The sequence below is a fragment of the Passer domesticus genome, chromosome 6 (genome assembly GCF_036417665.1).
Source record: "Passer domesticus isolate bPasDom1 chromosome 6, bPasDom1.hap1, whole genome shotgun sequence".
NCBI classification, from domain to species: Eukaryota; Metazoa; Chordata; class Aves; order Passeriformes; family Passeridae; genus Passer; species Passer domesticus.
In genome coordinates, this window is record NC_087479.1 from 36025868 (window position 1) to 36048642 (window position 22775).

The 22775-nt window shown below is 40.4% G+C and overlaps 2 protein-coding genes across 16 annotated transcripts in view; one reads left to right on the forward strand and one right to left on the reverse strand.

The window, feature by feature from the left end:
* The first annotated feature begins 555 nt into the window (after positions 1 to 555).
* Positions 556 to 15840, forward strand: DNAL1 (dynein axonemal light chain 1). 9 transcript variants are annotated; one of them, XM_064424503.1, is made up of 9 exons: positions 556 to 669; positions 3164 to 3202; positions 5981 to 6090; positions 6762 to 6817; positions 8338 to 8393; positions 9605 to 9731; positions 10136 to 10279; positions 11808 to 11913; positions 15318 to 15840. In XM_064424503.1, the coding sequence occupies exons 1-8, from the start codon at positions 667 to 669 to the stop codon at positions 11894 to 11896; spliced, it is 624 nt and encodes a 207-aa protein (XP_064280573.1). In that variant the 5' UTR covers positions 556 to 666; the 3' UTR covers positions 11897 to 11913; positions 15318 to 15840. The 9 variants fall into 9 exon arrangements, with proteins under 9 accessions (XP_064280573.1, XP_064280572.1, XP_064280574.1 ...); XM_064424505.1 differs by lacking the exon at positions 15318 to 15840 and adding an exon at positions 3793 to 3910 and having other exon boundaries at positions 603 to 669; positions 11808 to 13710; XM_064424506.1 differs by lacking the exons at positions 556 to 669; positions 15318 to 15840 and adding exons at positions 873 to 965; positions 3793 to 3910 and having other exon boundaries at positions 11808 to 13710.
* A 1784-nt stretch (positions 15841 to 17624) lies between these two features.
* Positions 17625 to 22775, reverse strand: part of MIDEAS (mitotic deacetylase associated SANT domain protein) — a 54457-nt gene continuing 49306 nt past the window's right edge. For all 7 annotated transcript variants that reach the window (XM_064424477.1, XM_064424470.1, XM_064424471.1 and 4 more), the window contains exon 13: positions 17625 to 22738. In XM_064424477.1, coding sequence (XP_064280547.1) covers positions 22531 to 22738 — 208 coding nt within the window. In that variant the 3' untranslated portion in view covers positions 17625 to 22530. The remainder of the gene's footprint in view (positions 22739 to 22775) is intronic.

Consider the following 22775-nt stretch of genomic DNA (forward strand, 5'->3'; position numbering starts at 1 on the left):
GGTCACCTAGAGCAAGTTACACAGGAATGTGTCCAGGTGGATTTGGAATGTCTCCAGAGGGAGACTCTATGGTCTCCTTGGGCAACCTATTCCAGTGCTCTGCTACCCTCAGTGTAAAGAGGTCCTTCTTCACCTTGAGGTGGAACTTGTCGTGTTTCAGCTTAAGGCTGTTTCTCCTTGTCTTGTCCCTGGGCACCCCTGAAAAGAGTCTGGCACCATCCTCTTGGCACCAACCTTTGAGATATTTGTATCTGTTGGTGAACTCTCGTCTTCTGTAGACGAAGCAGGCCAAGGTCCCGCAGTCTCTCGTCACCAGAGAGACTCCAGACCCCTCATCATCTTTGTGGCTCTCCACTGGCCCCTCTCCAGCAGCTCCTCTTGTGCCGAGGAGCCCGGAACCCGCCACAGTAATTGTTTGCCAGGCCAAACGCCCATCACGTTCCATTAAGACGAGTGCTCGGGGGCTGCATGAGCTGCACCGGCCGCAGCTGGGGGCCCTCGCAGCTGCCTCGGGGTTCCCCGGCTGGGCCGAGAGCCCCGCGCCGGGCCCGGGCCCGGCCAGCGCCGCCAGTCCCACAAGGCGCCGCGGGCCGCGCCGCTGCGCCAGTTCCGGGCGGGGCGTTCCCGCGCCCGTAGCAACCGGAGCGTTCGCGTATCCACGGCACCATGGTGAGTCCTGCGGCCGGGGCGGCGCCGGGGCCCGGCGGCGGGGGTCGGAGCGGGCCCCGGGCCGGAGCGCTCCGGGGCCGGGCCCGCCGAGCAGCCCGGGCTCGGCGAGAGCCGACCGGGAGGCAGCGCGGGGCTCGGGGCGGCGGCTGAGGCGGGGGCCGGTGGCCTGCTGCTGTGCCGTGGGAAGGGGGATTTCGGGGGTAAGCGAGGAGAGAGGGGCGTCACGAACTCACAGACCTCCGTTAGTACGAGGTTTTAAGGCGGCAGTATCGGTGAGCACTGCAGCGATTAACTTGGTATGTGTTGCTGTGCAATTCCGATTTAATTTATTTAAAATACAAATAAATGTCTGCAAATAAAGGTGAAGTGTGGAGTTTTGCTTTTTCCTGGGAGTCTAAATTTTGTAGATACTATGTGTCCAACCGCTATGGTTTGGGGTTGGGAAATACATCTTTTGTTACAACTATTACTAGTACAGGTGTGGTTATCTTTTCCCTTCAGAGATTCTGTTTCTTGTTCCTGCCATGTTGATGGTGATTCTTCAGGGTGCCCACTGATCACTTGGCATTTTGAAAATTTTAAAATAAATTACTATGACTTTCTTTAGTCTAAATACCTGTAGAAAATTGTTCAATAAGCAGGTAGAAGCACCCTGCAGATAAGCTTCTTGGAGGAAATTTCCCTTAAGTAACCCCCCGTGGCAAAAGATACTCTGATTTACCTACAGAAATTTCAAGTGCACCTCAAAGAAAATGAAGTCACTGATATGTGCACTCCTGATGACCTGCTGTGCTGATGTCCATATTTTCATCAAATCAGCAGAGATAAGTGTTCAGAGGTCAGGGAAGAAGCTGCTCCTTGTGCTCACACAGATCAGTAGCTTTAAAGTTCAAACTGTTTTTAGGCATGACTTTGAAACAGCAGCAGCTACTGATCTTATAAATGCATTTCTGCCTTCAACGTGAGTGACTGAGATCATGTACCCAAATGCTGTGGTGATTGGCTGCCAAAATTATGAGAAAAGCAATGAAGTTTCTGCCCAAAAATCCCAAATTAACTGGAAGCCAGCTGTTTTTGCCTGCATGCTGGTAGCTATTAAGTGGCTTGAATGAGGCCGTTGTAGTGGGAGCTTAGGGATGTGATCTGAACCAGAGGAGGTCAAGCAGATGTTCATCTCTGGCAGACACTGGGGAGCTGCTGCTGGGGCTCAAGTTTGCAGGTCATCTCCAATGGGACTTAGGGCTGGCTATCACATGGTATGGACCAGACTGAAATGAATGCCTGTCAGTGGGCAGAAACAGCTGCAGCAACTGAGGATGTCTAAATGGAGGTGCATGTTGATGTTTGAGATGCATGCTCAGGCTCCCTGGTGTTGCTGGCTCTTAGGCTGTTGCCGGGTGTTTGGTGGCTGTGGCCTTTTCTTATATAAAGCTGCCTCAGCTGTTGCCTCTTATTGCTGGGACTTTACTTCTTGTGGTCCCAAGTAAAGTACCCTAATGCTCTGTGACTGAGGTGGCTGCCTGTAAGATTTTTGGGGGGAGTTAGTTTGTTGTTTTTAACTTCTACAGTATGGGGGGTTATACATCTGATTACCTGACAGGCTGTTTTTATCCACTCCCTGCTACACTTAAGAGCAACAGAGATGCCAAAACTAGAGTCTTCCTGTATTGGTAGAAAGAAGGCTATTGATCACTGTTTGTAAAAGATTGATCTCTGAAACCTTTTTAATCCAAAAGATATCTTGGAATATGTTTAATGTTTAGAGAAGCATTAAACATGTTGTTTATATGCTACTGTTTTGGATATCTTTATGTGGTTTCACTAAGACTCTGATGTGAGGTGGAAAACTAAGAGTTAGTGACAACAGAAAGTTGGTCAGCAGGTCAGTCCTTAAAATGCCTTAAAAAGCAGCTGTCAGGTTTTTCCAAACTGAATAATACATGTTTTCACATTGCATGGTGTAACTCAATGCAAAACCATTGGAAAGAAACCCCAAATATATAGAATCCAAATTGCTCTTGAGTTTTGGCAACATGTACCTCATTCTCTTCAGTTAATTTTAGGAGGCTGTACAATTTTCTGGTCACAGACTTGCTGTCAGACAGGAAGCTGCTAATGCACAATAGAAAGTGTGAGAGCATTAGACCACAATTTTCAATGCAGTTATTTCTTATGCCTTTAAATTGAATTTCACCATAAAAGCTAATAAGCAGTGTGCCATGGGGCAGAAAGTAAGATCAGAAAGATAATGTCCTGACATTTAGCCCATTGTTTTCTTCTGAAAATGCAGCAAAGTACCCCAGAAAACAAAATTACAGGACACTGGGGGGTTCCAACTTCTTTGACTTGCCTGACCCAAGATAACACAGGAAAGTGGTGGAAGGGGGACAAACAAGCAGGATAGGGAGAGGGAAGGAAGAGGAAATAGATTTGCAGTGAACAAGCCACTTAAAAAATTCAATGAATATTCACTTAACATTTGTTTCACTTTTAGGCAAAAGCAACGACTATCAAAGAAGCTCTAGCCAGATGGGTAAGAACTAGGACAGTGTCTAGCAGCATGAGGTTTGACTGTATTCAGCTAATTTTGTTTTTTAAACATTGAAAGATATATGTTTGCATGAAACATCTGCTTTAAGAAGTTTCACAAAGTAAAATGATGATTACTGTTGTTGTATAGTACATTCTGTTGGACTTTCTGTATGTTCCTGTTAAATTGATACAACTGGTAAAGATTAGTCTGTTTTGCCCTCTTGCCTTGTTCTGCTATTGTTTTAATTATGCTCTGTTCACTTTACCCAAGTGCAGTCTTTCCCACAGAATAAACAAGTGTGAAATTCTCACTGTACTGAATTCAGTGAATTTTCTACATATCTTTTGACATATAGTCCCTCATTTTGTGCAAAGCTTAACTCAGAATGAATTTCTTGTGTTTTTTTCCTTCTTAAACTACTTTGTTAATACAGAAGCTCATTTGTCTGGTTGTGGCTGACCTGGTCTTCCAAAAAGCTGTGTGTTGGCAAGGATGGGGATGTAATGCCAAATGATGATGTAGATGCTCAAGGGTCAGGTTCACTGTCCAGTAAAACCAGTGAGAATCTTTCCCCTATCTCTGAATTTTAGATGAAGGCACAGATGTGCTGTTTGGTGTACATATGCTTTCCTGCTAATTCTGGACAGCTGCTAGAGCCATGATTTATAAATGTTTTGGCCTCTGGAAGATCTGGATGTGATAGCATGGGTAGGTACACTTGAAAGCCAGAAGCTCATGGTACTAGCCTGTAACTGAAGATTACTTCCATTTTGAGTTTTATCATTATTTAGTACCTTCAGTATTTCAGGAGTTTTCCAGTTATGTTGGTATATCCCACAAACTTCACTGCTGCTCTCCTAGTAAGAGCTAGAATGCAACGAGCACTTGCAGACATTAGCATTAGTAGAGGTATGAACTGTGTATAAAAATAGTTTGCTTTTCCTCCCTCACTCTTTCTGCCTTCCAGAACTTCAGCTCCATGTTTTCTATTAACAGATTTATTTTTCATTTGCTCCTCTGTCACGTGTCTCTTAGAATCAGCCTGTGTCAGTGAGTTTCTATTAACATTAGGCATAAAGTGCTGAATTTGCTTTTCTGTTCAGGTTATTAGGGGTGAGTCTAAATCTTCCTTTTACTCTTCCTAATCTGGGTTCATGTGATTTGTACAATTGCATTTGGTGTTGGATTGCATTCCAAATGTTTTTCTTCCCTTTGGCATAAGGGTTTACCTATGCCCTACAGACAGGGTGACATTAGTTAAATCAAAGCAACTTGAAATCAAAGCAGCTTCAACTTGGCAAACGTGTAACCTGTTCTTATAAAAACTGTCTGTTCTACCTATATTTTCTCTGTGGCATATTGTGGCTGTGCAGCTGCTTCCAGAAGTACTTGGCAATCTGGATGAATTGTCTTCCTGAAGGTGCTCACTGCTGTGAGCTCACTGCTGGCCCAGTCTGTGTTGGAAGCTCTCTCCTTTATTTTTTGGTATAAGCTCATACATTACAAACTGAATGTAAATACAATACAACAGAAATACTGTTCTAAGAAATTAAAATGGAGGTTTCACATTGATATAGTTACTTTGTTTGAACATGTGTCACCATATTCCAACAAAACATCTGATTATTTGCTAAATCACTAATTTTGAGTAAAAATACTGTCACACTGAATTTGGACAGAAACTGGAATAAAAATAAGTGTGCAAGACAACATGATTTTGGGTGCATAAGAGGAAAAATAATGTTATCAAAATCTGATGTTCTGCTGTGGGATACTGAAAGACTTATGGGATAAGATTAATTTAATTACAAGGTAGCCATATAAACTGGGGCACACTTAGCTATCTCTCTTTTCAGCAGATGCATGAAATGGAGGAGAAAACAGGAGTCCTTGTTTTGAAAGTGCCAAGATTTCTCCCTTGTTAATGGACCTCCAGTCCTTGCACTGAACACGGAGTGAACTGACAAAATGGTCTCTTTGTGCTGTCAGTGAGGCAGCTGTCAAAACTGCTGCTGCTCTCTAAACAGATACTTGTTCCAATTGTTTAGTCAGTAATTGCCATCACTTCAGAATTTTGAAAGCTTTAATGGACCATATTTTTTAATAAACCTAAATGCTGAAGTTACATCCATTTTTCCAAGGCTCTGAATTGTCAGCCTAGGTTGTAAATAGGAAATCTGTCTTTTGGTGTATTCTCTTAAGTGTGGCATCTTCCCCCACTTTTTCTTAATGACTAACTAGAATGTATTTTTTTTAGATTCTTGATGCTGTGAATCTGTTGAAGTTCTCCCCCAAAACACACTCCCCTGTGTTCTGTTTCTATTGTGAGCCAGGCATGAGTTCTGAGATTTTTGGGTGAAGCGAGACGGAGACTTTTCTGTCAGAACTTTTAAATCTGTTTCGGCTATAGGTTGGCCCTATCTGAGGTTTCTGTATGTCAGTCTCCATGAAAATATCTTAATCCAGAATTTTAGCCTTTAATCTATTCTCCATTCCTTATGGCAGATGACTCCTTTATTAAATGGCTCAAGTGTTACACAACTTTTAAAAACCAGCATAAGTAATGCATAAGTTATTTTGATATCTTGAAAATAAGCTAGCTTTACCCTTCTTATGCTACACTAGCAGGAATCTTGATAACAGTACTCAAAATGCTTTCTCCTTCCAGTAGTATATTGGAATTCCTTCTGTAGTATTCACTTTTAGAGTAATTTTTTTAGTGTAGTAGTTTTTGGTAATTGCATGTAGCAGTGAGTCTCTTCCTTCTCTTTTCTTTAGGAAGAGAAAAGTGGCCAGAAGGCTTCAGAGGCAAAGGAAGTGAAACTGTATGGGCAGATTCCTCCTGTGGAAAAGATGGATGGCGCTCTCTCCGCTCTTGTTAACTGCGAGTAAGTTCAATTAAAAACATGTTGGAAACAAAATATTCTCCTCTCTTCCTTTCAGTTTTTCTGCTGTCCACTGCAAATATGTGTTTACTGTGTTTAAGTGTGGCCTTCAAAGCAGAAACTTTCTCTTCTTTTTTTCTTAACCGAGCTTCTCTTACTGCACACAATTGCCCTTTTTAATTCAAAGACCCCTGTAACTTAACTCAGAAGGTGTTAGGGTAGATTCGGTATTAATATTTGTTCCCAGAAAAATTATATCTGTTTATAACTGTTTATCAGTATATAATTATAGATTTGTGTTTGGAGTCTATCAGCTAAATGGCACATTTATGATCCACTCCAAAATTCATGGGGAAAAAAGAGGCAATTTGAGCAGGACTTTCAGAAAGAGATTAGAGTAATTTCAGAAATAAACATCCATGCACTTGATAAGGCTAGGCACCAAAAGATAATCTAGTATTTTGTGTAAGTAACTCATGGTACTTTCCCAGAAGCTAAATAAAGTTGAAGAAATCTTAATGGTTTGAGGATATTTTGAGTCTGTTACATATCCAGTTAGTTTACTGTCTAATAAGACAAGACCATATAATTATTTCTAATGCAGTGGTGCTGGGACATGGAACTCTTCCAGTGTAGTGATCCCTTATATACTGTGAATTATCTTTCTTTTAAAGGAAACTATCACTGTCTACAAACTGCATTGACAGAATTGCCAACTTGAACAACCTAAGTAAGTGACAAGCCAGCTGTCCATTGTGTTTGTTTTCTAGTTGCCTGGTTAGGAGATATGTCATCATTTGTTACACGTGTCCAGCTTTATTTATACCTGTTATTATCCTTTTTTATTCCCTCCTCATAGAACATTACAAGTGACCTTTAAAATGACCAGTCTTACTGGAGAATGCATGCTGAGCAGCAGTGGTGCATTGCAGCAGGTATCCCTGCACTGGCCTTGACAGTTGTCTCACAGTGCAACAATCAAAAAATTCCATTCAGTAAGCACTTCAGTACCTTCCCGTGGGCCTTGCTGTGCTATTCAACACCTAATCAGTTCTAGAGTGATGTCATGACCATTTTCCATGTTCCTGATGGAGACAGTCCACAGTTCAACAACTCTGCAAATGCATTATTGGTTGCAGTGAGGTTGGAGTGTTGTAGGCCTGGATGGACAAGATGTCATTCCACTTTGCAGAGGAGTAGATATACTTGGTTTCATTTTGTTCATACTTTGTAAATGGATGTGCTACCATCAACATCTCTAGAAGTAGAGCTTGTCTTTCTTGGACACAGTCTTTCAAACTCTTGGGTTACTGACTTTGGAACAGAAGTCTTAATGGTCTGTCCTCAAGACTTTGACTGTGGTATGAGGCTGGCAAAGAGCTGCAGGTTTTGAAGTGGAGCTTCCAGGCTTCTCTGTTCCTATTAAAATGCCAGCTGGATAGATAAGGAACCTGGAATCCCATCCTTTCCAACTGCACACCAAGAGATCTGCCAAAAAGCTTCATGAACTTATTTCTTTGCATCATAAACTCAGACTGCAAAAGATTTGGAAATACTAGTCAGGGAAAAATATTCCAATAGTGGTTCCAAATTACTGTTCTTTAATACTTCAATTGAGTAATTATCATGGGAAAAAATAATTAGGCAGTTATACATAGAAGTGAAACCAATGAAAATTTTTAGTGGTATAAAACATTAAGAGCTGTTAAAGCATCTTAAATATTTATATTAATGTAGATTCAAAACATCCAGTCTATACCAAGTATTTGATGCTGAAGCCAGACAAACTAGAACTAAGTTGAATGTCTCTCATCAGGCATCTGTAAGGCAGCTTTATATGGTGCCTGTAGTATAGGAACCAAATTTGCTGCCTTAAAATAAGATCAGAACCACTTTTGCCTGGAGAAGAAGGGATATAAATTATGTAAGAAGTAAGTCAGCAGTTAAGAGTTCAGGTGCAAGGTGAAAAAATAATTTTTGTTCAGTATTTATCAAAACCGAATTTCAACTAGGTAACCTCTACATGAGCAGCTTTGTATTCATGAGTATTTTTTCTGAGCTTTCCCCTGCATCAATTCCTGCTGATCTGTTTAGGTCAAGAGGTTTTGTTTCTGTTAGGTCATTCTTTCTTAAGGCAGCCTGTTCAGAGTACAGTTTGTAAGCAGAATATGGCATTTAAAGTGACTTACAGTATCTTCTTATTTTAAAGAAAGTCTGTTTATTAATGAGATTTTTTAAAATTTATTGCAGAAAATTTGAGGATTCTGTCTTTGGGAAGAAATAACATAAAGAACTTGAATGGATTGGTATGTGCTTTTTAGTATCAATACTTCACTAACAAAATAGAATGTGGGGTAATTTCCCTGTGTTCATACAAGTCTTTGCTGAATTCAATAAAATTAAGTGAATAAAAGGTTAAGCACTAACCTTTTATATTCTCCTTTTGCTATCATCTCTTCACACTCTTACACATTGCTTCTGAATTTTCAGATAGTTGTTCACTTTCTTGGTTCAAATTCTCTTAATGTTTGGAAATTTTTCTACCTTAATTTACTACACTGAAAAGTTTTAGGAAGAGAGATTTTCTTGTCTTTAATAAAGATAATCAGAACTTCTATTGGAAAATTGCTGTCTATCTGTAAAGCCATTTAAATTCTTCTGGTTTTACAGTCATATTATTCCTGCAGACTTTTTGCATGCAGAATTTTCTACCTGAAGATACTTAGGCTATGCTTCTTTACTACAAATATTGGCAGTCCTGTAAAAACACACTTCCTCAGAGTCAGTCCCTTTTATGTCAACTGGCACCTGAAACAGTATGGCTTTAGAGCTGATGGTGACAGGACTGAATCTACCTAGTAGGGGAAAATTAGTTGAGGGAAAAAATTGGATCAATTTTGTTACATTTTAATTCAGGCCAGAAGAATACTTTTTTCAATCAGTATTTTTAAAATTATTATATAAATTCTTTCTCAAGACATACTGTTTCACCTCAAAGCTGTTCTCATCTTCAGAGATGCCATATCTCTTAAGTGTGAAAGGCAAAGTTAGTTAGTGTAATGACTGGTTTAAAAAAACCCTCTCTTTTGAGAGAATTAGGAATGTGATTTCTGGCCAGCAGATACAAACATACCAGAATAAATAATGCTCTCACGTTGTGTAACATCCCTTCCAAAGCAGTTGTTGAATTGCATTCTCTTCACGCATGCTTGCAGTGCACAAGTAGGCAGATTTGTCTCCTCTGCCCCTATGCCCTAAGAACTACTGCAGCCAACTATGTCTTGATTTATTCTAATATAGTGATTTCTGTCCTCCTTACATGTATTTGCATATATAACTTTGCCTTTTAATTCCCATAAGCATTTGCCATGCCTTATAATTAGGGACCTGCTTAAAAGGAAATGAGGACCAATATCCTTAGTATTTTCTTACATGATATTAGCTGTAGAAGGTGAAGGAGTATGAATAATAAGGAAGACGTACTTCTGCTTATCTGAGTAGTCCTGTTATTTTCCAGGAGGCAGTTGCTGAAACTTTAGAGGAGCTGTGGATCTCATACAACTTAATTGAGAAACTGAGGGGTATCCGTGTAATGAAGAAACTGAAGGTTCTTTATATGTCAAATAATTTGGTGAAAGACTGGGGTAAGCCATGCATCTCTACTCTGTAGAGACTTCTGTAGTGTGGTGAATGTATGACTTAAGTCACCAAGTGAAAATAGTGCTGTATTTCATGGAGCTTTGATTGTAACTGACAAGCCTGCAGACGTGCAAAACCCCTAAACATCCACTCATGCAAGAGAGTAAAAATAGTTAGAATATTGAATTTAACTTCCAAGTGCAATTAAGTTTATGCTTTGAATCATCTTTCTCCAACCTCTTTTAAAGCACATCCCTGTTCTTTAACCTGACACCAGTTAGAGCCAAGCAGTCCCTCTCCTGTTGTATCCTATGCTCTTCGTTTGCACTGAGTGTGAAAGGAATGTGTGGCGCAGATGTGCTTTCCATGTTCTACAATCTGGTTGGTGTTTTCACCTTTGTGGTTGCAGCAGAGTTTGTGAGGCTGGCAGAGCTGCCAGTGCTAGAGGAGCTGGTGTTTGTAGGCAATCCACTACAAGAGAAATTTGCTGCTGATCATAACAGTTGGATTGAAGAAGCAACCAAACGGGTACCCAAGCTGAAAAAGCTGGATGGTGAGTTTGGGGCAAGAGGCAACTGGGGTGAGTTAAAAGCTTAATCTAAAGACAACCGTAGGGAAGTTAAACATAACCTCAGAGATTCATTTGTGTGCCCATGATATTAATATTCCTCCCTTCTCTTCAGAGATATTCAGAAGTAGTTACTGAGATCCTGGCCGCAGTGTCTGATGGATTTTGGAGTGCTAAATCCAAGTGGTCTTGCAACCTATAGTTGGGCATTATTCTGTAGTTACCCAAGCAGTTTTATCAAATACCTGATAGGGAATGGAAAGACTTAGCATTAAATAAGTTAACAAGGCTTTCATCTGCCAAGTTGAATTACAGTTTTCCCAACAAAAGAGGTGACATATAATGGAGATAGACAGGGATATACTCTGGTTTGCTTTTGATGCAAGGGCAAATTTTCAAATCTGCATGCAAATTTCTTAAATGCCTGAATATCCCTCTCCATTACTGCAGTAAGCCTCAATTTGTGAGCTGTCCTCTCCTATTTAAGACACTGGTATGAAAAGATATTCAACCATTTAGTGACTAAAAATTAGATAATTTTGAAATCTATTTTGAAATATGTTAATTCCTGTCAGTGGAGATGTTAGCTGTTCACTATTATCCCCGTGTACTAAAACAATGAAGGGGAGAGCAGGAGTGGTGACACTAACAAAGAGTCAGAATAACGGAAGGGAAGGGAAGGGAAGGGAAGGGAAGGGAAGGGAAGGGAAGGGAAGGGAAGGGAAGGGAAGGGAAGGGAAGGGAAGGGAAGGGAAGGGAAGGGAAGGGAAGGGAAGGGAAGGGAAGGGAAGGGAAGGGAAGGGAAGGGAAGGGAAGGGAAGGGAAGGGAAGGGAGAAGGCATGTCAACAAGAGGAGACAGCTTCACTACAGGGAGCGGTGGATGGGAAGACACTATCTAAAACCAGATCAACTGCAGTAAAAAAAATTTAGAAAGTGGAAGCCTGATGTGAGAACTGCACTGCTAGAAGAATGGCCTGCAGTGGTCCATTTGCTGTTGTAATAGGAAAAGTTTAGAATGTAAAACAAAAAAAGGAATGGGGCATGTATTTGTGGGCAAAAGTACCCTTGGCATTATAAGGTTACACTTACTAACCACATTAAAACTTGGGCATATATGTCCTGGAAAAGGCAGCAGAAAGTAGGGAACCCACAAGAGTAGGGTGATGTGTTGATTGGTTGTTAGCAGTTGAACTGACTTGGTGCATCTCCTGGAGACCAAGTGAGGGTGATCTTTGCAGACCATCCTTTAGTAGTTTTTTGTTCTCTGTTACCCAAAAAGTTGGAAAAACGTCCAACAGAGAAGCTTGTAAGTTGAAGGCTTTTCTAGTTAAGACCAGTTGAGGTATGCAGAAGTTCATGTTGGTTAGAAACAGGCAGGAAATACAACTCTTGACTCTTTCCAACAGGACAGATAAGATCATAAATCATAATTCAGATAAGATTGTAATTTCAGATAGATCATAATGAACTATGTCTTCCTCTTCTTATTTTCCTATTTTTTTTTTCTCCTAGGTACCTTAGTTGTTAAAGGAGAAGAGGAAGAAGGAGCGGAAGGAGTAGAAGGAGTAGAAGGAGCAGAAGGAGCAGAAGGAGGAAACTGATGACACTTTCTTATTGGGTATTAAATTATTAAAGTAACTCCAGATAGCTTTGCACATAAACTTTTATAAAAGTATTTGTTTTGAAGAAAATCTTTGGGCAGTTTTTAAAAGACCAGCTTATCTCCACAATCTCTCACCCAAAGAGTTAGTTACCAAAAATTGCTCACACTGGTTTTATCAAGCTTATGACACCTTCTGTAGAGACTAGTGGAGCTGAGTTTACCTGCTGCTTGACTAGCAAGAGATCTGTATTTAAATTAATACATACCTATTTTTAATTCCTGATTAGTGGTGCTTGTTGTTCACTCTTGGGTTATAAAAGAACCATTTTAGCTTATTTGGTGCTGCTGGCCAACATTGAATTGGAAACTCTGAGGCCAGAAGAATAATGTTGTGGTTCAGAGACACCTGAGGAGCTTTATTATGCTTAATTTTGTCATGGGACTTTCTCAATATTTTTAATATGTGAGTTTGCCTTTTCATTCCTTGAAGTGTTATGCCAAACAGGCCCAGTAGTTGCATACGCACAAAAAAAGGTATTGGTCTGATGAGCACTTGTTCCTGGCCTTAAGTCTTGAAAGGGGCTCATTGGCACTCAACTGCATTGCTTAGAAGGCCATTTATAACTTACATATTTATTTATTTTTAAGAGGCAATGGGAATTCATTGCATGGTTCCTGTAAGACTAAAATACCTGCTAACTTTGGGTTTTGTCTCTTATTAAGACATTACTTTAGATTGGAATATGTGGCCTATTAGCCTACAGCTGGTTTCTAGCTTTGGATTGGGTCACTGGTGGACATAACCCTTCTCAGCTCTGGAATCTTCCTGTAACTAAGGAGGCTGATAGTAAGAGAGAAACTAACAGCACACTGAAGACTTGGGCTTGAGGACAGAAAATTTTGATTTTGGGGATACTAATTTTTTGTGAAAGCATAGGTATCAGCAGTGAGAGAAAGAATATGTAGTTAGTGGGGACGATGAGATGAGATGAGATGAGATGAGATGAGATGAGATGAGATGAGATGATGAGATGATGAGATGATGAGATGAGGGCATTGATAAAAAAGTATTGAAGAGGTACTGAATGTGCTATATTGCAGGGTAACCAGTTTTAGTAAAGCTCCCTTATGTGGCTATTTCTAGTGGAAAGCATTAAACAATGATGAAGACATACCTGATTCCACTGTGGGATGCCAACAGTGCAGTTTTTCTTCTCTTTGAAGAACAGATGGAGTCACCTGAGTAGATTTTTCTGCAGTTCCTTTTTGTTTGTTTAACAAGCTTTTCTTCTAATTTGTGGTACCATCTTTTTTTTTAAATTGAAGTGACAAGTATATCTGCTGGTTCCAGCCCAGACATAGAAGGGATGGGCTCAGAATGCCACTCTTAGTTATTTTGTTTGTGAAGGTGTGGCAGGAGTTGAAATCTTGGAAGCCAAGTTCAGAGATGAAATGGTAGAATTGGCCCAGACAACAGTGGTACAGATCTCAAGCTCCAGGTATAATTGTAGTAGGAGATTCTCTAATCAGTTTCTAAGTGAACACTGTGAAGTAAATGATTACAAGACAATCACAGTTTAGTTTCAATATATTGATTATTGGAGGAATTCTAAAGTGTTCTGATTTAAGCTGGCATTTGCTGAAGAGGTTTGAGTTTGATTTGGATCCGTTACTAAAAATAAGTCAAAAGCACAGTGACAAAAACTCTGGACATTCTTCACCCACCAAAAACTACTTCCAGGCAGCTGTTCTCTTTATCAGAAACTACTTTCTTAGTTAGCTAGTTCACTGAGTTTAGACAACTTCATTTTTGTTTGTTATTTCTTTAGAAGTATTTTCCTAGCTTTATCATAAGGCAGCATTGACCAAGAAGCACCATGGAGGAGTGTCTACAGTCAGCAGTCATTTCACATGTCTTTTGAAGCCAAGCCACTCTGTTCACTTGCAGCCAACCACTCTTGGCAAGGTGGGTGTGCTTGGGCAGTACAGAGCCTGTGGCACACTTAGGCCCTGCTGGCCCCATCTGCTGGGGGGGACCACAGGGGACTGGCTGTGCCCTTGACCACAGTAGTCAAAGTGTGCTCGTGTGAGCCAGAGTTTGATTGACTCAAAACTTGCCTTCTGAATGTTCCCAACAAGCAGAAATGCCAAATTCATCTCTGTGTTTGGAGATATTTTCAGACTAGACCACGTGGTGCTCTCTTCCTAGTGCTTGGCCACAAAGAAAAGTGGTTGAAGCTCTGGGCCTGTCTCTCCCAGCACAGCTGCAAGTGGTGCGTGTGGCTGGGTTAGCTCCATACATGACTGTGACAGGAGGAAAAGGGAGTGACGAGCATAGTCCAACACCAAGTAATCCTGATGGCTGATTCTTTAAATATGGCTTAAGTCTGTACATTTCTGAAGATTACATTAGATACAGCAAATACTCTACACTTTGGCTATATTGGGGCATTCTGAGAGCAGAATAGAAACTTACTGTTCTATGTTATAGTGATTGAAGTGAAACACAGATCCATTGACAAGTTGTGAGGAATAAGGGCAGTTCCTGGCTCTTGAAAGTGATTCAGTAGAGGCTACACCTACAGAGATCAGTCCAAAACTATTGTAGGTGGTGGTAGAGCTGGGTGGATTGTGTGGCCCACTGGCATTGGTGCTTTCCGTAGATGAAATGGCACAAATTCTCCAGCTCTTTGGACGCTGCATTATAAATACCAACAAAAAAGGGAAAAAAAAACATTATTGAAGGAAGGGAGCATGTAGTCTTAGATTATAATTTAAAACCCTTCTGATAAAAACTATGTGTCAGTCTCATTGAAACAACACAGTAAGAAAAGAATTGCCTGTGGCTTTTGTTTATCAGGAGATGCTTTGTCTCAAAGCTGGTAGCTTAACTTTATCTTGCTTTGCCTAATGAGTTGTGATTACTCTCAAGAACAAAACAACCTCCCCAAACTTTTTCTCCTCCAAAGCAAAGTTTCCTTAAATTTTTAAATGTGCACTTTAAAATTAGGCAATGGATGTGATGGAAGACATAGAGAGGTGGTAGAATTCAAACAGCTGGTTTGCATATTGGTGGTGCTACACGATGTTATGTATAAGGTGACAGTGACACCTTGGCCTGTGCACCCACAGGGACATTAGAGTGAGATGCTGGAAGGCCTGGCTTTCACTTGTGCACTGTGCTGTTCCCTATCACACCACATCCAGTGCAGTAGTAAGTACACTATTATTCATGAATGAAAAGGGCACCCATATAAAATGTGCAAGCCATGTGGAATTCTGCTTTGCCCAGTGAAGTTACAGAGGACTAGCATCCACTTTATTCCTTAGAGAAATATCCTAAAAATAAATTAGTGGTGGGAACTAACTAGGAACTAACTTTTTTGCTTGTTTGTTGGCACACTCACCTGTCTTCAAAGAGCTGATTGATGTATGCAGTGATTATTGAGAACTGATGGAAAAATGACAGAAGAGACCTGAGAACCAGCAGATGACTCAGGTTACACTAGAAGTAGGCTCATCTAGAAAAACTTCCAAGTAAGAGAGCACTTTTAACATCCCCTTTGGCAATCTTTTTTATACAGTAATTTTGTAGCATGAAAAGCTGTTAAATTTGCTGTGTTTAAATTATTTAGGCCTATGTTTATAAATGTTATTCTGTGAAACTTGTTAAAAAATAATATAACCTTATTTTATACAAATGTCTTTCACTGATGTGTAATGAAATAGTTTAGCTTGTGAAGAGTATTTGGAAACTAATTTTTTTTTCCCCATTAAACTTTCCTGGCTGCTCAGGAAGCAATGTATTTAGAGTATGATAGCATGTAAATGCTGTTCCTTATTGCCTCTATATTTTAGAATAGAAAATAACTTAAGGCTTTAAAAATGCTGATATATTGTGATTGTTGTCATCTGATACATAAATATTTTTCAATCTTTTAAGATGTTTGTTGTCAGAATTTGTTCTTAGGTCCTAAGAGAAAAGTCTGCTACTGGTATATGTGGAAAAATATCCAGGTAAGTAGAGAAATGGCTGGTCTTTCTTCAGTACAAAATTACTAATTCACTTTGAATTTAAATTCTATTAACAGTAGTATACAATCAGGTTCATTAAACCCAGACAGGGGAAGGCTGATTCAAAGGCTTCTCTAATAGAAATTTCAGTCTTCAGTAGACCATGTCACTGAAATGTAATTTCAAAACTCTGATATAAAGAAAACTCTTCCTACCCCACAGTCCACAGCAGTTGGTCTCAATAATAACAAGAGCAGCATCCTACAGTGGCTGTAATGCTATTTAGAAAGCATATAGGGAGCTACTGCAGAACTCCTCACAGTACCACTAACTCAAAGCTTACTAGTCACTAAAGTGCTTTATAAGGTTTCTTTCAGTAGCTGAAATAACTTCCAGAAGCTTGGGCTTAGATCCAGAAGTTAAAAAAAGATAGAACCCAAACTGCTCAAAGTGTATGGGTTTTTCGATCATCCAAAGTTTGTTTGCACAGCCTCAGATTTAGTACAAAGTACTAAACTTCAGCACTTTTGTCAGCTGGCTTTGACAGGGAGGCAAATGCATGACTTAAAGCCTTAAAGTCCTGGTCTGTTATCTCAAGTGAAGGCTTCAGTGTTCCCTGTCTCTTCACACACCAAGCAAAATACTTTTTTCTCCAAATGCTATTGCTGATCAACTACTACAAGCACAGGAATAAACTAAAGCAAGGACATCTACACTGAGCTGAAAAAATTAGTGTTTTCGTGTCTTGGGCCCAGTCTTCCTCCTGCCAGCATTGCCAAAAATATTGAAATGAAAAAGTCAGCATAAATTAATCAGGTGTGCTGCCTTGGATCCTAAGAGCAATCTCACAGGAGACCAATTGGGCACTAGTACACATTTCTGCCATCTGCTTTGTGTAGCATTTGTAGCTTTTAAAGACATCATGCCCACAGGTGTGAGAACACCTGTGTAGCCTAGTTAACTAAAAGGCAAAGTACCAAAACAGAAGGAAGATGTTTGGAGAATAGATGGAACCATATTTAAAATCCACAGCAAGAAATCCAACTGCTGCCAGAAGAAACAAAATACATTCTGTGTAACAAAACCTGTTATATCCCCCACTCAGAGTCAGGTAACAGATAAGTGCCTTTAAGACGGCATTTACTAAAACTTTTCAAACTTTATCAGTGAAAAGTGTGACACAATGTGATCTACACCTGAAGCCATTGCAGAATTCACATGTGATGCGGGCCCATCAGGTACTGAGTTACTCCATGATGTCTTTGCCTTGCCCTTGGTCTTTGTAGTTGTTTCAGGTAGTGTCAGAATCCCACCGGCATTACTTACAGCACAGCAGACCTAGAACTATTCCCCAGGAATTCCTAGCACACTGTCAAGGTTTTTCCCTGTCTTTCTGTGAGGGTGCTCAGCTCAGAGGGGAACACACATCCCATCAACACTTCTGTGAAGCAGTGGAGCTGCAGCTTTCTCTGGGCACTTACAGCCGCAGGTGCCATTTACTTTCTTGGATGTAAGACATAAAACACATTGCAGGCTGGTGTCTCGGGGGAGGGTGAGAAACAGCCTCTGGGGCTGCTGTGGAAACACAGGTGGGTATGAAGAGAGAGCAGACCAGCCAGAGGGACTGGGGACACAGGGACTCAGGACAGCCTTCTGTGCATCACAGCCTGCGCGCATCCCAGCCACTCCCTCATACCATTGAGAAACTCAGCTAAGAGACTGTTTTTTTAACCTCATTTAATAAAAGGTTTTTTAGATATATAGAGGATATTAAGTAAATAAGTTACATAGTACATTACAATCACATCTGCAAGATTTCCTTTAGTGTATTAATATTTTATAAAAAAGCACACAAAAAATAAATTCAGTCCAGTCTATCACAACTGTACAGCAACAGGTAAATATATTTATATATGTACATTTTAAACATGTAACAGTCTTTTAAAAGGTGCCCTAGGCAGCAGACACACCAAAGGAAGTGTCTGCTCACTTGTTAAAATAAAAGTAATATACTTTATTATAAAGCATTTATACAGTAATTACAAAGGCTGACTGCTCCTGTACAGTACACCAAAGCTTTGACTACAAATTTAAAAACAGAACATAAAAAGAATGAACACAAAAAAGTTTATATCAAATCTGAACTACAAGGGGAAAAATACATGTGGAGAAGCTGCAGGAAACTTTTTTTAAAATACACAATTACATTTCTATAAAAATATATGTTTGTCTTCTAATCTGGAGAAGTTAAGGGATTTTTCAGGCTCAGCTGTCAATGGAAACTTAGTCAGGGAAAGAAAGATCCTTAGACAGCTTGGGATTTAAAGTTTGTGTCTTCCTAACATAAGACACAGGAGAGGAGAGGGAAAGTAAAGCAGCTGAACCCAAGTGACGAATTTACATAGAAACTCACTCCCCTAGAAATCAAACATCATTTGTAGACTCGCCTCTCTGTCTCTTTAAAGCTTTACAAACTTCCAGACATACATCAGAAGATAAAGCAGGGAGAAAGTTTGTGTGGGAAAATGTGTATTAGAATAAGGTTTCTGGTAAGCATTGGACTAAATGTGCCATTGTATGAAAGCAAGACTCCTATGACTATCGTCCTTCCTACTCCCATTTCTTTAAAATACAGTATGTATCTGTAGGAACCTTCTAGTCCACTGCCTGAAAAAGAATTAAGAAGTGTGTAACTGCAGAGAGTGAGAAAGCTCATGTTTGTGATTTAAGAAACACTTTTTCTGAAAAGTGCTGATTTTAATCTAAGCTTGTTGCAATGATAAAAATAATGAAAAGCCTCAGTTTGATAAATCAGAGTATTTTTAGTTAAACTGGACTTTATCTACAATGGGTTTAACAGAAGAGTTACCTTTAAGCTTTTGAATTTCTATCTTTGCCCTGCCTTTAAGCAGCTACATCCCTACCTGTTTCTAGCCAGCAAAATGCCATGGTCCTGCAAAGCTGAGTGAAATGCTGTAGGCCTTCAACTTACAGAGCCAAGTTCACTCTGATACCATCACCTGTATCAGTAAAAGAACAAACATCAAATAAATTAAAATGCAGAGTGGTTCTTGCAGCTAGACTGCAAAACACCTGCAGCTATATCAGATATGCATCACAAGTGCATGCATCTATCTAGTAATTACATACACACATAGTCTTACAAAACTCAGATGCTATCCCATGCAGATCACAAATCTGAAAGACTGAATCTATCTGTGAAGGGCAGGCAGGAGCACAGGCAGACGTATGTGATCAGGGCAAACGTGACCTGTCACTGCATCTCTGTGATGCCCAGGGCTGGCATCAAGACTCCAGTAGGTAATGATTTGAAATACAGTCATCTGACTATGGGGTATATGACCACCCAAAGCCTGATCTTGCACTGTAAAAGGCAAATCTATTAGTACATATTTACAGAATTGCATTCTGTAAATATTGTATTTGTTCCCATTTGTTCTTCAAGTGAAGAGACACCTTGTTCAAATGAATTACTTTCTTCTGCCTGTTCTCAAAATTAGCAGCAAACCCTTACACTAAATGGGAATCAATCAATAGGCCCTTAAACTATGGGAAATAGCAAGCATAGAGTTTTAAAACAGACATATCAACAGAACATTGAGAAGAATTTTGTTTGTTTAGGATGGGTTTTTTAAAATCTTAACTGGAATAACACAAATGTAAATTAACACTGTGCTGCAGTAAAGAGCCACTCAAGTTATTTTTCCCCCACAAAGAGTAGAAGCATAAGTCATTCCCAATTAGACAAATTCCATTTAAATGTTTTGTCCACAGAAATTGGGGGTTGGTTGTTTGGGATTTGGTTTTGTTCGTTTTTAAAAAACAATTCTCTGCCAACTCTTGCTAGTAGGCAAGCTCTAATTCAAATGCAGGATCAATTCCAAACTCCTTCTGTGAGCCAGTGAATAGAAGGCTTGGTTTGCTTCTCTGTCTTTTAAGATGACACTTGGAGGAGCTGTTTTACTTACTACCATGCCAGAAAAGAAGTCTTCTGGTGGCTACCAGCAATTTGGAAGTATGCTCAGAAGCATTCCAACTTGACTTCACTTACTTAGCACATTTACCTGATTATGGTCAGCCCTGCTGACCCACAGCTGTTATAGAGGTTATCCTCAGAAAAGCCCTTTTCTGGTTTTCTTCCAGTAACAAACTGTGTCCAGTATTCCTGTTCCATTCTACTTAAACTGCAGCAGGGTGGGAGAAAAACAACCAGTACTGGAATCAGCACATAATATACACAACATTTTTATGCAAGTAAAGAAAATCTCTGATTTGTTCTAACCAGCACCTCAACAGCTTGTCCTTGACAAGGGGAAAAATGATATCTGTTTCCTAAAATAGGGAGAATCAGTGAATGATCTCGCCTTTGGAAGACTGTAATAATGCTTGCAGTTGCTTCACCTACTGTTTCTCCTGACACAGTGTGATAAAGCTTCTGTTCTCTCCAAGGGCTCTAAGATAATGGCAGACAAGCATTTCCCCTAGTTAATAAAAGAAAAAAAGATAAAAATCAACACTGAAATCCTTAAGAGGAAGACTGATTTGCTTAAGCTTCTTTTTAAAGAAGCAGCTTTTATTCTTTGCAGTTTTTGAATGATTCTAACAGTTCACAGTTCATGTGCTTTTTGGTTAGCCAATAAGATCCATTCAATGCAGGAACATGGAACAGTCATCCAAATGCTGAAAGGAACCCCAGTTTTGATAGGAATGAAAAATACAATCTTGACAGAAAATTGAACACTTACAGGTGAAAGTGTCAACTTTGCAGAGAGTGCAGTCCTTAATGACGTTCCTCCTGATTTTGTAAGAGTAGTAACTGTTTCTGCTATTCAGAAAAAGGATTCTATGCAAAGGCATAGATATGTCAAAGCAAACGTTGTACAATACAAAGCCTCCCAAACAAAAGAGTGAAGCCGTCATGGTTGCATAATACAGGGCAAGAAGACTGACACATGACATGCTGGAGTTATAGCCTCTTTCTGTAGTTAACCAGGAATTTATCTAGCAGCTGGAAGGGTCAAGATTTAAATTTAAAAAACCTTCCTTGTCAGGCACACTCAGTAGTTCATGTACAACAACATCCCTTGGATCCCTGCTGGGGAAAACAAGAGTGATCAGTTCCTTCAGTACGGTCTGGTCTGACACAGTGCCAGCACCTGAGAAGCTGGGGATCAGTGCTGCTCCTAAGCACTGGATGGGGGGAGGAAGCTGGGCAGCCAGGCTGCAGGATGGCACCAGCTGGCCATGAAGCACAAGTGATTCTCTGCATCCTTACAAAATAATGATTAATGTGGGCTATAAAGATGCATGGAACAATCCTGTGCATTTAACATCTGTCACCTGGGCCACTTTTTAACTCTCTTTCACCAGCAGCTTTTGGTGGCTAGACTTTTTGGGCTACTAGCTTGTGTCAGTTCTGAAGGAAGAGTCAGCCTTTCAGCAAAGAGAACAGCTCACAGCAGGACAACCCAGCAAGCAGCACTGCCCTGCCACTGGTGTGCAGATAGGTGACAAGCTTCTCCTGTACATTCTGTCTGACAGCAACTGCCTGGGAAACTAGGGCCCTGCCATAAAAGCTTGATGATGGCAATTTCAGGAGTAAATGAGGGCTGCTACAAGACAGAAGAGGATATTGAGAGGTAAAAGCATTCACAGAGGGATGACTGCTGGAGGTGAGACTCCATTCCTCCCATTTTTGAGTTGCACACAATCTAGCACACAAGAAGATCTGGGTTCATTTTCACTAACAAACTTGCTCCCATTTATGTAAATTCAAACCCAGCAATTTTCATTTCAAATTGCACTTGTGAAGCCCAGACTCCTTTAAGTTAATCAAAGGCTGACTATTTTGTTTTCCAAGATGAGCCAACCTGCAAGGCCTGTGGCTACTCTTATCCCACAGGATATTTTTATATCCATTGCTATGTTCTTAATGCCATAAGACAACTGACCTCAGGCTTCCATTTGAAAAATAAAACTTCCTCTCAAAAGGAAGAAGAGTGTCTTGCTCATCCTACTTTTCATTTTTGTGAAACAGAGGTCAAAAGTGCACACCATCTTTCCACAAAACTTGTTGTCTGCCTGAATAACTGCTCAGAAAGACAGGCAGGAAAGCATAAAAGGAAGAAGAACTCGCTGAGAAAGGAAACAACTAGAAATCACCAGTGTCACAGTAACTGGATACACTTAGCTCATAGTAGAGCTTAATTTTCTTGCTCCAGTCTGGAAACCTTTATATCCAAGAGTCCTACTACCACGATTCCTGACAAGAACAAAAAGAAAGGTCTGACTGACCTGAGAGAACTTACTTCCACTGCAGGTGACATTGTTCTATTATGTACCTCGGATGTCATTATAAATAGAATAGAAATCTTATCAGTCTTAAAAAAAAAATCCAAGTTGAAACAAATCTTGTTATCCACCATTCTGGTGTGGTCAGTACTGGCAAGGTGAAGTGGGACATGTGGCATGAGGAAATGGCAGCACTGAAACCAAAACCAGATGGTTTGGGTAAGAAAAGTGCAAGCAAAAAAAAGTGAGACCACCGAGAGGGAGGTTGGGTCCAGCCTTGCTACTCCCTCCACTTGTGGTCTGCTGCTATATTTCTCCATCTTCATCCGAGCTGGCGCTGCTGCTCCCGCTGCTGCTGCTGCTCCCGCTGTCACTGCTCTCTTCCTGCTGGGCCTGGCTGCGGGCTGCCGCCGCCGCCGCCTCCTTCTCTTGCTGCTTCAGCGCCGCCGCCTTCTTCTCCTGCTCCGCGTGGCTCTTCATGTGAGCACTGCGGCTCTTCACCTTGTAGAACACCCTGAGGAAGGCACACACGGACATTAGCATTGGCCTCT